The 18,005-nt window shown below is 37.7% G+C and overlaps 1 protein-coding gene and 2 non-coding genes across 4 annotated transcripts; all 3 read right to left on the bottom strand.

Annotated features, from left to right (window-relative positions):
* Positions 1-1,519: 1,519 nt before the first annotated feature.
* ncl (nucleolin) lies at positions 1,520-16,652 on the bottom strand. 2 transcript variants are annotated; one of them, XM_056448584.1, is made up of 17 exons: positions 16,534-16,652; positions 13,646-13,750; positions 13,433-13,556; positions 13,237-13,344; positions 11,782-11,925; positions 11,585-11,701; positions 10,739-10,870; positions 9,452-9,541; positions 9,145-9,268; positions 8,608-8,744; positions 7,105-7,231; positions 6,899-7,029; positions 6,341-6,470; positions 5,008-5,153; positions 4,500-4,626; positions 2,712-2,986; positions 1,520-2,161 (listed from the first exon to the last, which is right to left on the bottom strand). In XM_056448584.1, exons 1-17 carry the CDS (start codon positions 16,549-16,551, stop codon positions 2,103-2,105), a joined length of 2,094 nt encoding a protein of 697 aa, XP_056304559.1. In that variant the 5' UTR covers positions 16,552-16,652; the 3' UTR covers positions 1,520-2,102. The 2 variants fall into 2 exon arrangements, with proteins under 2 accessions (XP_056304559.1, XP_056304560.1); XM_056448585.1 differs by having other exon boundaries at positions 1,520-2,158.
* LOC130216729 (small nucleolar RNA SNORA75) lies at positions 4,334-4,464 on the bottom strand. Its single transcript, XR_008835823.1, has one exon. It is a non-coding gene; the product is annotated as a small nucleolar RNA SNORA75 (small nucleolar RNA).
* LOC130216730 (small nucleolar RNA SNORD82) lies at positions 9,342-9,414 on the bottom strand. Its single transcript, XR_008835824.1, has one exon. It is a non-coding gene; the product is annotated as a small nucleolar RNA SNORD82 (small nucleolar RNA).
* Positions 16,653-18,005: the final 1,353 nt, after the last annotated feature.

Genomic DNA, 18,005 nt, shown 5'->3' with positions numbered 1-18,005 from the left:
GATTAGGACTAGGGGTAGACATTAATAAAACACAAGTAATGGGCAAGTTAATTAACAAATTCTCATTAACTTCCAGCCAGAGACTTGGAAATAGTTTCTCTGGCTGAAATGTTAGAGGTTAATATTAATCTATAAAGGCCTGACGTTTCTTCTCATTTTAACATTGTCACAAAGATTTTACATGGAACATTAGGGATTGATTAAAATGTTATATTTGTGACAAAATATTGATTTCTTTACTCCAAAACAGGTGAACACTGGTTCTGCATCATCAAATATTGAACATTTAAGAACAGCGCACCTGTTACTTTGACCACTCTTCACATAATCCATATATATTAACCCTGTTTTAAATTTAATAGAAAAATATCAACAATTTACACTAAAGCTGCGGTCACACTTGCCATTTCTTCCCATAGACTCCCATTCATACGCACGCGAATGCGTCAGACCGGAAACGCGGTCTCATGCGTTAAGTTTCGCAGGTTGCTGCGGTGCAAAGTTCAAGCTTGGTGAACTCTGACCTGTGAAATCGCATCATTTGACTGCGTGAGACCAATCTAGGATGAAAACACGACCTCTCTGGGCAAAAATGTAAAACATGGAGCAATCGCTCGCTTTTTAAAATGTCTAATAAGCTTGTTTAATCCCGCCCCTTTTCGCAGCGCCGCACGACAGAATTTCGCACACACAAAGCCCAGTGTGACCGTAGCTTAAAGGGCAATTATGACTTTACCAATTAAACAAGCATCAAGGGGATATAAACAAGTACACCATTACAGGGTATATACTAAAAGGCATTATGTTTCATTCTCTGATTCTTCTTAGACCAGGGTGCTCAACCCTGTTCCTGGAGATCAACCTTACTGCAGATTTCAGTTGCAACCCATATCAAATGCACCTGCCTGTAATTATCAAGTGCTGTTCAGGGCCTAATTGGTTCAGGTGTGTTTGATCAGGGTTGAAGCTGAACTTTGTAGAAAGGTAGAGCTCCAGAAACAGGGTTGAGCAGCCCTGTTCCAAGTCCTCTTTCCATGCATTAAGACCTCATCGCTGACTTTTTAACTTGCAGTCTATTTAATACTGATTGTAAGAAACTACTCAAACTAAAACAGTCATATACTGAAAAATGCTAATCCAGCAGGTAGCGCTTATAGTACAGCAGGAATAACAGTGTCCCCTTGTTGCTGCAGTAAACAAATTTGCATGTCAAATCTAGCAGGATTCATCGATTTCAGAAAAACTCCACATCTCAATATTCAAAGATTAAACTCAAGCAAATTTCAGCAAACTGATAGAAAATGTAGTACCTTGTAAAACTGCATTTAAGACATTAATACTTTAAGGGCATTACATTTCTCTAAATTGATTCATCAACTTTACACCGCAGACACCCTGCATTAAATGTAGAGGAGTTGTACTTTTTTTCCACAGCTGTTTTTTGTTTATGTACACACACACACTGTTCAGGCTCCATTTTGATTGTATACATCTGCATATAAGAACACACCAAACCAAGTAGTTTAAAAACCATATTTAATCAAAATGGTTCTTTACATCATGAAAAAATCTGAACTGGAAGAAAAAGAAAAACCCTAAAGTCAAAGCCAAATTTAGTTTACATATAAATTTGACATCACAAAACACGTGCTGTTTTCGGTCTTAATCCCATTCAATCTTTTCATATAGATTTACATCTCTAAATACTAAACAGGAGTCAATTATGCATACGTTACAATATGCTTTGCACATTAAAAAGGTACTGCACATTAATCTTGCACCCTAAAGCAAACTTAAAAAAAAACAAACAAAATTAAATAAAATTGGGATTGAAATAAAGGAGAGAGGGAGGAATAGACACTGTAACAAAAAGAAATGGGAAAAGAAACTGTTGCATGTACAACATGTACCTAAACCAGCAGAGCATTATTACAACATTCACATTAATGTTGAGGGATGGCGGGACACTGCAGAACTCACACAGTTAAAGGGGCGAGGGGGACAGGGGGCTCTGTACATCACCGGGACCTTCTGGAATGTCCTAGAAACGCTCTGACAACGAGGATTTAAGCAATGAAAACAGTTCATATTCAGTGAAACCTTTAATCATCAAACTTGATCTTCTTTCCTTGTGGTCTGTCCCCGAATCCACCTCGGCCTCCTGAAATGAAATAAAAGCTCATTTTAAACCACTGGCCCAGTTAAGAGGAAAAGAGTTTAGAGCAGCACAAATTAAGTCATGACTAAATTATGTATTTGATTTACAGGGGTTGGAGAATGAAACAGTGTTTTAGACCACACTAATTCATTAGTATGGTGTTGGTCTTCCTTTTGTGGCCAGTACAGCATCAATTGGTCTTGGGAATGACCACTGCAAATGGCCAGAGGGATTCTTCTTGCAGAATAGTGGTCAGCTCACTAGGTTCATTAAAATAAATAAATCTGCTGAACATTAAATGTGATTGACACATTCCAGATCAATGTGATCAATTCATTGTTCAAGCAGGGAAATGTCCTCACTAGTGGGTTGCATTAATAATTTAGCTGTACTTGTGAGGGTACTCCCCTTTATATAGTAAACCAGTACACACAAAAACATCCAAGAACTGTCTGAGTGAACCAATTGGAAAAATGTCAAACACTAAAACATTTATACAGTGCCACCTAATTTAGGTTACTATAGTGGATGTACGTTTAGTTTGGACACTGACCTCCTCCTCTTCCTCCTCTGAATCCTCCTCCGCCTCTTCCTCCTCGCCCTCCCCTGAATCCGCCTCCTCGTCCTCCTCCTCTACCTCCGAATCCACCCCTTCCGCCTCCTCGTCCCCCAAAGCCTCCTCTTCCTCCGCCGAATCCTCCTCGTCCACCTTCTCCTTTAGGCTTGGCGTAGTCCAGAGTCACTTTGTTCCCGTCGATCTCTCCGTCGTCCATGGCTTCTTTAGCTGCCTTACAGTCTTGCTCGTTATCGAAGTCTACAAAACCAAACCTGGAGAGAAACAACATTTAGTCAACATTAAAACAAGGAAGGGAGGAAGAAGATTTCTGGATATTAAGGCAAGACTCTACAGGCTAAAAAAACATTTATGCATCTGTCAATGGAGTCTTTATAGAGTTTTCAATAAGGGTTTCAGTCTAATGCAGGGGTGCTCAAATGTTTGCGTATACAGGGCCATGAGAGCTGTGGGATAAAGGTAAATAAACCAAACTATATTGCGTTCGTTTCCTGTGTAACTTCCTAATTTATTTCATTATATTTAAAAATAGAAAACATTAAATTGTATTATCTAATGCAGTGTTTCTCGATCATTTTCCTGAAAGACCACCAGCTCTGCATATTTTCCATGTCTTAAAAAAAAAAAAATCACAACTGATTCAGATCACCTCATTAGCAGAGACTGAAAGAACTGTAATGGGTGTGACCGAAAAAGGAGACATCCAAAACATGCAGTGTTGGTGGTCCTTCAGGAACATGGTTGAGAAACACTGGTCTAATGCAGTATAGCTTTTTTTAAAAAACTTTAGCAAAAAAAAAAAAAAAAAAAAAAAGACTGGAGTTTAATGCTGAACACACTAGTCAAGCACAATATTCCTTTGCTGAGACTTTAGCAAGCAAAAATCAAAGCATTGTCTGGGACCGTATGCACATTTAAACAATCTGATTAATTTACATCAATTAAAACATTTCATTTCAGTTAGTTTAACAATAAACAAAAGGTTACATTAAATCCCCATAATTCTCCCTCTTCTCAGTTGGGATGGCGGGCCAAATGAAAAGGTTGCCATGGGCCAATTTCGGCCCACTGTCCCTAGTTTTGGCATCTCTGGTCTAACGAAAAGCACTAGAGACTAAGCGTTGAGTCGGTGTGAGTGTAAAAACTTTAATTTAGAACTTTTAATATGTTTTGGAATTAATCTCCATAAATCAAGTTTATCAGTTCTTCTAATTACCAAACTGCAGTTTTATTCCTCTATACTCTGAATGTGCACGCATAATTAATTTCAGTCTACAAAAAGGATGCAAAATCAATTTGGGTGTCTGCAAAGTCCCAAAACATTAACCAGGAAAAAAAAATAAAATCCTTGACCCAAGTGTTGAGTTCTACTAGGAATGTGCAAATTTTATACAACTGTCTTATTTGCATATTTAAATTGTTTGAAAATTACTAAATGATAGCAAGTTATGTACTATCAAATGGAAAAGTTTAGGTAGTCAAACTATAAAAAGAACAACAAAATCTGAATAGAACACATTCTAATGTAATAACAATAATTCCAGAATATTCTACCTTCTATGATGCAATAATTTTTAGAAGTAATTCACCATGACAGATTAAAGTGTCTCACATCAGACATCGGTGCGTCCCAAAACACTGAGAACACCTGATTAACTGTGATTTTGACTCTGCTTCTCGTGCGAATCCATACACCGCCACTGGATAGACGGAGAGGAGCTCATGAGAAGCGTGATCAGGTGAAGAATCAGAGAATAGTATATTCACCCTTTCGATGATCCGGTGTCTCTGTCTGTGGCAATTCTGGCTGCGATGGCTCCTTCGAAAGAGTCTTTCAGAGTCTGATCTGTGGTGTCCTCTGACAGGCCTTTAACAAACAGGGTTTTCGTAGGTCCTACAAACAGTGCGAAACACAATTAACCACCAGCATTCACAATAAAGTTAGTTAAATCATACATTTAATTCAGGTAAAAAAAATAAATAATAATAAATCATACAAACACTGAAGTCATGCTGGTTTCTAAAATAAAGTAAAACTCCAAGGCTAAAAGCATGACCCAACTTAAATACATTTGGAAGACAAACAAATCAGGTTTAAAAATAAAAACCCATGCACAAGGTGGTCTCGATTTGTATTTTTGGATTACATCTCAAACACCAGCAAGCAGAGTCATGATGAATCTGCTACATTTACATCAATAGTCACATATCAATGTTGTAATGTAAATACACCACGGCATCTTTCCACCTGTTAGTAAAGCACTGATCTACATACCGGCGTTTCCTCTTCCTCCACCGCCTCTTTCTCTGTCGTTCTGGCTGTACTCTAATCTGATACTCCTGCCCTCGATATCTGTGTTGTTGCAGTTCTCCAGCGCCTCCTTAGAGTCCTCCACATTCTCAAACTCCACAAACGCATATCTGGAGGAAAATAAAGTTACAGATCTCAGATATAGCGTGAAGAGTCTTGATTTAAAATGTTAAAACAGTAAGATGCATTTAGACGGTTGAAGGTTCGAGTCCTAAAGCTAATGTGATTTTTGACTGTTGCACTCTATAGAGGATACAAACTCTTACAGCAAAACTAAAGGTCAAATCCATGTCATTCATTTGCATTCATTCACCAGGCAGATACTCATCCAAAGCAACTTTTAAACGAGAATAAAAATATACAAATGAAATTGTATATTTAAAAATGACTTGTCCAAGTTAATTTAAATTTACAAAAAACTATAAATATACTCCGACTGAGAATACTCCCGTTATAAATAACAAAAAAAACCATAGAACAGACAATATAACAACAATTTAAAATGGAATAGATGTTTTATAATATATAACGTTCTATGATGTGAATCACTTTTATAACTAATTTACCCACAGTGCTTTTCATTAACAGATTAAAGTGTCTCACATCAGACATCGGTGCGTCCCAAAACACTGAGAACACCTGATTAACTGTGATTTTGACTCTGCTTCTCGTGCGAATCCATACACCGCCACTGGATAGACGGAGAGGAGCTCATAAGAGTGATCAGCATTTTTAGATTTCCGTTTACCACTAGGGGTCAGTTAAGTGCACTAATGAATTCAGATGAAGCACATGTAGCGTACAATATTGACCAGAAACACTGAGCATTGTTAAGAGGGTCTGATGGATGTGGAGAGGAAAGGGTGCAGCAACAGTTGGTTTGTCAGTCTTAGGGTGTTTTAAAAAAAACAATTTCACGAAAAGAAATTTTCATTCAAGAAATTTGCAGCAATAAAGGGACAGTTTATTTTACCGCATAACCTTCAATTTAATTTTAAGCCAAAGCCCTATGCAGTATATACAGTAAGATGGTTTATGATCTTATCAGAGCTATGATGTAGCGGTGTGAACAATGGTCTAAGATCTGGTCATTTCGACGTCTTTTGAGTCCACCAATAATGGGAACACCAAAGGGACTAGAGTTGTAAAAAGTATTGACTTGGGTACAAATCAGTCATCAGTCTGCTGTGAATATACGCCAAGTGAACCTTGCTTGGTTCACCAATCTAGCCTCTGTTGCATGAAAATATATTGATAGGCATCTGCTAGAGCATAAATTGCAGTAGTTTTGCCGTACCCTTTGGGTCTGCCGTTGTTCTGTGGTATCCTGATGGACACGGCCTTCTCAAACACACTCTGGAGGGAGTCTTCACTCGCACTGAACGCCAGGTTGTTCACCACCAGCACTTTACTTACAGACGGAGCAGCTGAACAGGGAAGAGAAAAAAAAAACGCATTGTTAGCATTCAGAATAAAATCACAACTGAGATCTGCGCAAGGCTGCAAGAGCAGTCCATAATAGATTACTGTGAGTGTTAAAGCAAGGTCCAGTTACCTTTGAACAAAACATTGTGTTAAACCAATAAAGTGGGCATACATGGGGTGATTCAGCACTAAACTTCTGATAAAAAAAAAATCTCAATCACTACATGTTTGACAGGGAATTACATACGACTGCTTCAGAATTAACCAGATAATAGAATGCAAAATTCACACCACGTAAACCCATTTTGGTTTTTGCACGAAAACAGTCATTAAGGCTGGACTAGCTTCATGGTTCCCAAAAACCCTGAATTGCTGCAAACTAGACAAACTGTCTTGACAACACAGGCTCCAGGTCTGGTTAATGTCTCACCTCTGCCACCCTGCCGACTCTTGTCTCCTGTGAAGTCGATGATGATGGAGCGTCCCTGAACATCTGAGCCCTGCGCCTCCTCCAGAGCCTTCTCTGCAATGGCCTCGGTCTTGAACTCGATGTAGGCAATTCTGCAAAAACAAACCGTTTAACTAAACAGGTTCATAAACTTATATACCAAAGACTAAGCATGAGTTTCCTCTTACCCTCTGCTAGTGCCAGTGTTGCCCATCGGTACTCTGATATCTACAGCCTGGTCAAAGATTTCCCTCAGGTCATCTTGTGTTATGGAGTACGGAAGATTCTTCACAAATAAAGTGCGGGCGTCTCTCTCTGATGGCAGAAAACAATCAAACATCAGCAAGCTTAGTTTCACACTGCTCCAGATCAGTACCAGACCATCTAGAACGGGAGTGTCCAAACTCGGTCCTGGAGGGCCGGTGTCCTGCATATTTTAGTTCCAACCCTAATTAAACACCTGAACCAGCTAATCAAGCTCTTTCTAGGTTTACTAGAAACTTCCAAGCAGGTGTGTTGAAGTGAGGAGCTAATCTAAGCAGGACACCGGCCCTCCAGGACCAAGTTTGGACATTCCTGTTCTAGAAGGGGTGTTTAATCCTGCTTCTGAAGGAGCAGTTTACAGGGTTCCCACTTCTTGAACATTTTAGTCACCAATTTAAAAAGCAAGCACTTTAGTAATTCACACCCCCAGTGCATCTAGCTCTGTGAAAGTCCATCCTGTTCTTAATATTTACATTAGTTTAATGGCAATGATGTTTTAACCAAGCCTGAAATTCAAATACCTTCAAGCATGGGAAACCTGTGAATGGTTTAGCTCAGGGGTGTCCTGCAGATTTTAGCTCCAACTTGCTTTAACACACCTGCAAGGATGTTTCTAGAAAGCCTAGTAAAGCTGCGGTCACACTGGGCTTTTCTCCCCATAGACTTTCATTCATACGCACACGAATGCGTCAGACCGGAAACGCAGGATCAAGCGTCGCAGGTTGCTGTGGTGCAAAGTTCAACTGCGTGAGACCAATTGAGGATCAAAACATGACCTCTCTGGACAGAAATTTAACATGGAGCAAATCACTTGCTTTAATGTGCAATCATCTTGTTTAATCCCGGCCCTTTTCACGTCGCTGCACAACAGAATTTTGCATTACCAAACTCTAGTGTGAGCACAGCTTAAGAGCTTGATCAGCTGGCCAAGGTGTGTCTGATTGGGATTACAACTAAACTTTGCAGGCCACCAGCCCTCCAGGACCGAGATTGGACACCTCTGATGTAGAGCTTTGAAAGGTGCAAGTTATACAACATCAAATGTATGCATGTTATAGCAAAACAAATGAAGGCAAGTCTTTTAAAACATCTTAAGTTCTCAGACTTTAACAGTGTGAACATCTTTGATCTAAATCTTCTGAACCCACTAGTCTGGGAGCAAAGGAAAAACCCTGAGCTCTTTGTTATTTGATTAGTTCAAGAAGCAGCTTTGTAGGAGCTTGATCAGCTAGTGTAAGTGAGATTAACTAAACTTTGCAGGACAACGGGCCTCCAGGACAGAGTTTGGGCACCTTTGGTTTAGCTCCTATACCAATTAACCACAGCTGAAGTGCATGATCCCAATCAAGGTGTTACTAAAAGCTCTTAAACTTCCAGCTAGTTGTGTTGAAGCTAAACTCTTCAGGAAACAGAAGACGCAAGTTTACCTTTTTTGTTTTCCTGAGAGTTCTCTTTGCTTCTGGCTTTGTCCAGTTTGACTGGCTGACCCAACAACTTCTTGCCATTGAGCTCCAAAGCCTTCTGCAACTCTTCCTCTGAGGCGAAGTCAACGTAGCCGAATTTCCTTCAAAGACAAAGATTGTCAAATTATTACTTCATGATCCTAGATAAATCTGACATTGCAATGTTTTTCTGCAATAGGAATACATTTTCCAGATGCACTGAATGGCTCTATTTGGAAAAATCATTTAATGCATGATCATAACTGCAAGCATACACGAATATAACACTTGCTTTCAGCTCTCTTGAAGTGCTATCGCGGGGCTTAAAAACCATGCAAACGCTAATCTGACTCAGTAGGACAAAAATCTGCAGTGACTCCACATTGCAGGCTCAGTGATAGGACTATTGCAGATGCACACATTGTTATGCAAGGCTGCACAATATAGTTTCAGCATTGATATCAAATCAACTTGTTTTAATGATTCAGCCTAAAAATGAGATTTAACAAGTTTCCTCCTTACTTTGTCCCGCCAAGTCGTACATCCTGAATTTCAAGGCCCTCCTTTGAGAAGAACTTTGAGATTGCCGACTTCAGTTCATCAAAGTCTTTATTGTTGTTCAGGTTGCCCAAGAAAAGACTGAAACCTGCAAATATGTAAACCAAGATGTTAGTTTCTCCACACAAATTATATAGAGATCCCCATTTTAAACACTCAAACAAGCATCAGAATAATAATAAGGTGACATCACATACATCAGTATTAAGTCCCTTGTTGATCATCATCTGTAGTTAATAGTTTGGTAAAGAAAGTGTTGAACTAGTCTTACCCTCGCCATCGGTTTTAGCCTTCTTAGCCGGTGGTGTTCCCTTCTCTTTTTTAGTCTCCGCTTTCCTCTTAGCTGGAGTGACTGGGGTTTCTGGAGAAAAATGAATAAATAAATGGTTTCATGCCCTAAAAACAAATACTAAGCACTATTAAGAACTGAAAGGTCATGAAGGACTTTAATGCTTCATATAATTTCAACTGAAATATTAAGACACCAACATCTAAAAGAATGTCAATTTAATTTCACAACACTTTTAAAGGGGGTTTGAGGCACATTTACCAAACATGAACAAATGGCCCAAAAAAAAAAAAAAAAAAAAAAAAAAATCAATACAGAGGGTCAAATGCTACTGCACAATTACACTTAATTATGACAGTCACATTTACACTAAAACCGTAGTGAACCATTAGAGGGCCTTAGGTGATTTTAATGGCCTTGGGATAGGTTCACACCTTTGTGCTTACTTTTCCTACTTATACCCTTAGCTAAAAAAAAAATCTGTATGCTTTAAAATCATACAGAATTAGGTATTTTGAAGATGTATAAATGCAGATTGTTTCCTGTGAGCTGATAGATGGAGCTACAGGGTGCTACAGCAGAGCTCATTAATATTTATGACCATTCCAAATTAGGTCAAAATGGAGCTTTTTCACTCGAGGTAATTCCTCTGGTCATTAAGGAGCATTTAAAACCATGTTAAGAGGATTTGAACAAAAGCCACATACTACATTGATAAGGATGCACCGACTTGGATTTTTGGGCTGATACAGATAACTCTTAAGATTTGGTGGCCAATAACCAATATATAGGCCTATTAATAAAATTCAAAATGTCTTACATTTAATACAGTGAACAAATGATTTTATTAAAAAAAATAAAACTTCATAAAAAGTTTGAACGGATCTTAGAACAGCCTATTTAAAAGCAAAAAAAGCTATAATTTCTAAAATTACAAGGTGACTATATAGACCTATACGCACCATTTCACAATTCAGCCTGCCAAAAACAATTCTTCATAGCAAATAAACAAGCATTTAGGATTATTCTGCTCTCAAAATTGATTGAAAAATGGGTTTGTAATTTAGTTAATTCTGTACAGTCACACTAACTGGAGCTTTTGCATAACTTTCACAGACTGGCATGATTTACTCGTATGTAATCTCATACACAAACGCAATAAAAAAAAAATAATAAAATAAAATAAGTTTAAATACTCTTCCATGTATGGCTAAAAACATTTGTTTTTGCCTTGGCACCAGAGAAAAATCATAACTTATGAATGGATACCTTCTTCCTCTTCGTCATCCTCCTCATCATCATCATCATCATCTTCCTCCTCAGACTCCTCCTTGGCCTTCACCATTCCTGCTTTCTTTGCTTTGGGCGCAGGCGTGGTATCCATTTCCTCCTCTTCTGAATCTACGAAGACCAATACAAATCAGATTTGAGCCAAACAAACAAGACACCAAGAAATATTTAATAAAGATATTCAGATCAAACATCAGACTTGCGGTTTTAGATGGTTTTAAAATAAAGCCATAAATCAGCTTTTCTGATAATTTTTTTTTTTTAATCTAAATCGAAAACATTTTATAACACTTGTCTATAATTATAATAGACAACAGCAATAAATACATACAATTAAATGCATTTAAAAATATAGAAAATAAAGATTATTATAGAATAGAAAAAAAAAAAAAAAAAAAAGTTTACTTTCGCTAAATTGTACAATTTTAGATGGATTTTCCTTCCCATAACTTGCTGGATTTCAAGTTGCATACTTTCTGAGCACTAATCCCGTTCTGCCTGCCATTTGTTAAGAATATATCCTTTTATTGGTGGCTTTAAATCTGAATGTGGAATTTTGCACTACTTTGCTCATCCTTTTAGGACAGTTTTGTCTGCTTGTTCATTCACAAAGAGTACAACATGTCCTGGGATCCAGCAGAAAACTATATTATAAAACTTTTTTATAATATTTTTATATGAAATTTTATTCACTGTGATAGCATCAATAATGCTCCACCTTAAAACATTTTATTTAATGTTTGTCCCACTGTATTAACAGAAGGTTTCAGTACTCGTATCACAAAGCACTCAGCATTTCATAAAATATCTAATTCAAACACTCACCATCTTCCTCATCGTCATCCTCTTCATCGGACTCCTCTTTGGCTGCAGGTGCTTTAGCTGCAGGTTTAGCCGCTGCAGCCTTTTTAGGAGGTGGAGTTTCTTCCTCTTCAGATTCATCTTCACAAATTAAAACAAAGACATTAAATTAGATGATGAAAGATGCATTTGATCTTCCTTAAAACCAGAATATTAGATACCATCATCATCATCTTCATCCTCAGACTCGTCAGCCGGAGCAGCTTTCTTTACAGGAGCTGCTTTCTTGGCCGGTGTGGCTTTAGCTGGAGTAGCTTTGGCAGGAGCCTTCTTGGGTGGTGGGGCCTCTTCCTCGGATTCATCATCTAGAAATACAGGAGATTGTGAAAATTGAGTTGTTAGAATTAGATCATCCAGTCAGACATAAAGGGATAAATTCATTAAATGATTGTGCATTTTATTTTCCTAAAACTTTCACCCCAAAAAATCTAAGTAATTGTCACCATTCCTTCAAACTTTTATGAATTTCTTCTGTTAAACAAGTGACATTATGAAGAATGTTGGAAACCGGTCACCTTCGACTTTCATAGTATAATTGATTTCCTTCTATGGAAGTCAATGGTTACAGGTTCAGCTGATCTTCTTTAGCGTTCAACAGAAGAGAAACAAACATTTGGAACCACTTGAGGAAAGTATTAGAGTAAATTTTCATTTTTGGGAGAACCAGCCCTTTAAATGTGTTAAACAAGGTAATTTGAACATGCAGGAAAGTGTCTGAAATCCTCTGGCATTGCCACAACTTCATCGGAAGAAAAATCTGATCGGACATTAAGCAGCTATCTGTGAACATGGCAAACCAACGATCAAAGATTTTAGCCTAGGATTTAAGGAATCTTTTAGGATTTCCCAAATTTGTCTCAGATGACAAAATCGTGGCTGAAACCTCAGTGTGAGCAGGGCTTAAGAGGATCACTGGAGTGGCCGGTGCTAAAGATTAACTTTCGAACAGGAATTGGTGGAAATTTCTGCACTGCATTATGGGTAATGTAGTTCATTCCTGTCTGAATTGACAAGTCTGTAATCATGGCTGAATAAAAGAAACTATTTATGCCAAAATGTACTTTTACAAACCCGTTTGACATTATTCTGGTGAACAAGATTTGGACTAACGTTGAAGGAAAAAAAAAAAAAAAAAAAAAAAAAAAAAAAAAAGCAACCATTGATGCCCATAGAATTCATTTATCCTATTATGGACATCAATGGTTACAGGTTTCCAACATTTTTCCAAATATCTTTTCTGTTCAACAAAGGAAACAAACATGGGTGAGTAAATGACTACTCAACAATTGCAATTACAACAGAACTCACAACAGGTCCATCTATAAAGATACATTTTTAAAAATCATCACCCCCTATAGGGGACTTTTGCACACATTTGTGCGCATGTTAAAGTGCTGCTAAACTCTTAAAGGGACAGTACAGCCAAAAATGACAAGATGTCATTTAGTCTCCCTTTACTCGTTTCAAATCCTTGACTTAACTTCTAGCTAAACACTAAGATCTTCTGAAGAACTCAAAGGTTTGGAACTCAAGGTAGAGTAAATTTCCATTTTAGTGTGAACAATTCCTTAAACTGCATGATCTAATAAACATCTCCAGGCAGATCGTTTTCATACCATCATCATCCTCCTCACTGGACTCTTCAGCAGCTGCTGCTTTTTTTGCAGGAGCTGCTGCTTTAGCTGGAGCTTTAGCGGCCTTCTTTGGAGGCGGAGCTTCCTCTTCTGTGGAGAACAATTCAACGCAAATTACACCTGACCTTCAGATTCAAATATAGGGCTAAAAACAAACAGGACTGAAAACTTTGCCAACCAGATTCATCATCTTCATCGTCGTCATCTTCATCCTCACTCTCCTGTTTGGCAGCAGCTTTTCCGTTCTTCACTGCCTTTACAGGAGCTGTGTTTTTCTTCGCTACAGCTTTGACTGGTGGTGCCTGCCGAATACAATTCATTAAATACCTTTCAATATGAACAGGAACAAAAATATATAAAAATTAATGATAAAGCATGTCAAACTCCTCACCTCTTCTTCCTCATCGTCATCACTGTCCTCCTCGCTGGATTCCTCTTCCACTTCTTTAGGAGGTGGAGGTGCCTTTTTCTTCGGCGGCGCGTCTTTTTTAGCTGCCTGGAACAAACAAATAAAAAAATCTGTATTAAAATGTTGATTTGTGCGATTAGAACTTGATTTAGCAACTACAGTCACAGCTTTGCATATTTAGTCAACAGAAACCTCAAATGGTTTCAGTTTCACTTTAAGTCCTGCGTTGCAACAAAGACTTAACAGATAATATTGTTTTTATTTCACCACATTACTAGTAAGTGTAATAAATTAGTTCCACCCTTTATAAAATAGTTAGATGCTATCATGCAGAAATGCCAGTATATAATTTGAGCTTCAATCAATAATGCATTCAATCTTTATGCATTCGAGTGCTTTCACTTCAGCATATGTTTGGAGATCATGAGGTGTGGTTACTTTTGTTTAGGCTACTGAAACCTTTAAAAGCGCATTAATTTAATACATCTGCCTGCTCAGTTTATAATTCTTATACAGTCATAACTGAAACCATATTGCATTTAATTAGAAACTTACAATTAGTAAAGCTGACGAGAATACAACACCATTCTGAATGCCACCATGTTTTTAGCATGACACATTAATCTTTTAATTTGAAACTTGAAATTTCAAATGTCACTAATTATTAATAAAAAAACCTGCATGAATTTTTGCACAAATGCTTACTTAAATCAGAGACATTTATTCTGATTTAATACACTGCGATATGGACTATGTACTTAATTTCCCCCACTCAGAGCAAATGTGACCACCATCTGTGTGTGACGGTCTTACTAGCCAATTGAGGGAGCACACTTTCGTTCTGCCACTCAGTCATGTTAGTTTGCTGAGTGTAGTTTTACAATTATTATATTTTTCTTTGTATAATAACAGGGCGTCTACAATTTTATCAAGTCAAATTTAAGACCATTTTCAGACTCGCACAAAGCTAAACGGTAAAGATTTTTTTTAATGGCCAAGTTAAAACCTAAAAACCATTAAAAACAAATGTTATAGCAAAGAAGATAAATAAAACCATATTAATAAGTAAATAGAGTAAATGAATAAATGTTTATTAAAACTTTTGAAATATATTGTTAAGTGATTGGATGGGTGGTGGCCTGATTGGGTATAGCTTTACATGGACACAAGTAGATTAAGACCAGTTTAAAATTAAGACCTACAATACAATATCGCAGCATATTAAAGACTTTAAGGCCTAACATACATTTATATTTTAATTAGACTCTGCAGATACCTTGAATAAGCTACATTATCTCCCTAATTTAAGCTGAACTGGTGCACAGAAAGGTAATTTTGTTCTCACGGTTTGCTCAAGCGAAAAATGTTTAATTTCTGAATATTTAAAAACTAATTAGAATAAATGTTAAAAATTAATAATATATTAACATATATAATAATAATAATAATAATAATAATAATATACAAGCTGTGATACAGATTGACCCGAATCTTGACTAAAAAATAATAAAAAATCTGTCAAAACAAATTGCAATTAAGATATTGTCCTCAAATCGCACAGCCCTAACTGCAAGAACTAAGCGGGATATGAAAGGGTCAAATAAACTAAAACATCTCTAGAGGGGGGATTTAAATAAAAATAGTTCATCCAAATTGTCTGAAGACAGACATAGTTGACAGAAAGGTTTTAACCATCTTCAAATGTTGACTTGTGTACATGTAACAAGACTTGGCATTCATTAACTTCACAGGTAACTTGTGCACATGCATATTTAATACACAATTATATTCTTCCATAAAATAAACTTAATTTCGCAAAACAATCTGACATTTCTTAATTAAAATTCATATTTTCATCCTTGGCATGATTCATGAATACATTAAACAAATGTGCACGTGCAAAAAAAAAAAAATACAAATACAAGACTGGCACAGCACCAAATAAAATATGTAGAGGTGGGTTCTTAAATCCAACATTTAATAAAATGTGTAAAACGTGTTTTTGTAGATCTTGCAAAAAATTCATTCGTCATACATCCTCATAAAGTTTGATTAAGTAGTGTTTAAGTACGCGGCTAAAATGTAAATAATGTACTTATACAAATAATTAACTAAAATACAAATAAAGACGCTTAGAAACTATTTCTTAAGTCTGGATCTAGAACGAAATACTCAAAATGCAAAGTACTGCTCGCGAAACTCCCCGCGTGGACAATCCCACGTGGGTTTAACGTAACACGTGGAAAACACACGTTAACCCTACAGAGGAGTATAAATAACATAGTTAAATTAAATTCGTGCCATATTTACATACCTTGACTCGTATAAACAGTGAAACAAGAGTTAAAACGCAATTACGTTTAGTGCGTGGTCTTAAACGTGTTAAATGCCCCCTGATTCACTTCAGAGAGCCAAAATGGAGGCGTTTAGCATGTAGCTACTTTCCACGCATGGCGAACAAATTACTTCGAGCTAAATCTACGACACTCTACAAACTCCCGAAGGTTTATTAATCAATGCAATTTGATTTTACAACATTACAAAATGTGTCTTATTAAAATTCACCACGCATATTAATCATGCGTTTGTCGAGGCCTGCAAATGCAAAAGCGTGGTCGGCCATGTTACCTCTACAAACAGGAAAAGCCGAAAACACACAAGCTAGCTCATTTTAACCGTATTAATGATCCTTAAATAATTATTTCTGTATTTAACCTTACAATCGGACGACTATTATACATATTAAACTAAATATAATTCACACACGTGGGCCTTCTCGCCACATGCAAATAATAAAAACAGGAAAATACGCATTTTGAGCTCCGTGCCGAATTTAAAGCGACTATAACGGATTGACGGTAATATCTTACCTTAGCGAGCTTCACCATGACTGAGGGCTGTTTTTACAGTAAAGCTGATAACTGAAAGAGAGAGATTGTAAGAACCGTTCAGTCACACGTGTTTCTCTCTACAGGACAGAAAAGAGCGCTCGATACGCTTTTAGTACGTCCTGGAACACCCCGCCCACTACACCCGTGACGTTTAGCATCTGCGCGTTCACGGAGCTCACTGTGAACCGAGACGCTGCTGTTCAGACCTACAGTCGTTGGTTCAGACTCGTTAACTCCATTCGGTTCTTTTGAACAATTCTTTAGATTTTTTTTGCGGTTATTAAACTGTAAAATAGAAAGAATGAACTAGAAAATTAAAGTTCGTTGATAAACTTTACAATGTTTGAGAAAGCCTGAAAGTTTGAATAAATTTAAAAAGTTAAATAACTGAAGTAGTTTTTAAGAAGTTTGAAACAGTTATAACTAGGTTAGCATGTTTCTAGGGTGGATTGGCATGTTTGCTAGGCAGTTGCCAAGGCATTGCTCCTCAGTTGTTTGGTTGTTCTTAGTGGTTGCTAGGTGGTTGCTAAGGTGTTGCTAGGTGTTCTAATGGGTTGCTAATATGTTGCCTGGGAGTTCTGAGTGCTTGCTAAGGCATTGCTAGGGGGTTGTTCCAGGTGATTTCTAAGATGTTGCTAGGCAGTTGCTTATGTGTTCTAAATAGTTGCTAAGATGTTGCTAGGTGGTTGCTAAGATGTTCTAGGTCGTCGCTAAGGTGTTGCTAGGTGGTTGCTAAGGTGTAACTAGTCGGTTGCCAAGGCATTGCTAGGTGGTTGCTAAGGTGTTGCCTGGGAGTTCTGAGTGGTTGCTAAGGCATTGTTAAGTGGTTGCTTGGATGTTCTAGGTGGTTACTAAGATGTTGCTAGGCAGTTGCTTATGTGTTCTGAATGGTTGCTAGGGTGTTCTAGGTCATAGCTAAAGTGTTGCTAGGTGGTTGCTAGGATGTTCTGAGTGGTTACTAGGCGGTTGCTAAAGCGTTGCCTGGGAGTTCTGAGTGGTTACTAAGGCATTACTAGGTGGTTGCTAGTGTGTTCCAGGTGGTTACTAAGATGTTGCTAGGCAGTTGCTTATGTGTTCTAAGTGGTTGCTAAGTTGTTGCTAGGTGGTTGCTAAGATGATCTAGGTCATTGCTAAGGTATTGCTAGGTGGTTACTAGGGTGTTCTGAGTGGTTGCTAAGGTGTTGCTAGGTAATTGCTAAGATGTTGCTAGGTGTTCTGATTGGTTGATAGGCGGTCACTAAGGCATTGCTAGGTGGTTGCTAAGATGTTGCTAGGTGGTTGCTAAGGCGTTGCTAGGCAGTTGCTAGGGTGTTCCAGGTGGTTACTAGGATGTTGCTAGGCAGTTGCTAATGTGTTCTGAGTAGTTGCTAAGGTGCTGCTAGGTGGTTGCTAATATTTTCTAGATTGTTGCTAGGCAGTTGCTAGGGAGTTCTGAGTGGTTGCTAAGTCAT

The sequence above is a fragment of the Danio aesculapii genome, chromosome 22 (genome assembly GCF_903798145.1).
Source record: "Danio aesculapii chromosome 22, fDanAes4.1, whole genome shotgun sequence".
Lineage (NCBI taxonomy): Eukaryota > Metazoa > Chordata > Actinopteri > Cypriniformes > Danionidae > Danio > Danio aesculapii.
The sequence above is the reverse complement of the archived record's forward strand: the minus strand, read 5'-3'. Positions and strand labels throughout refer to the sequence as shown.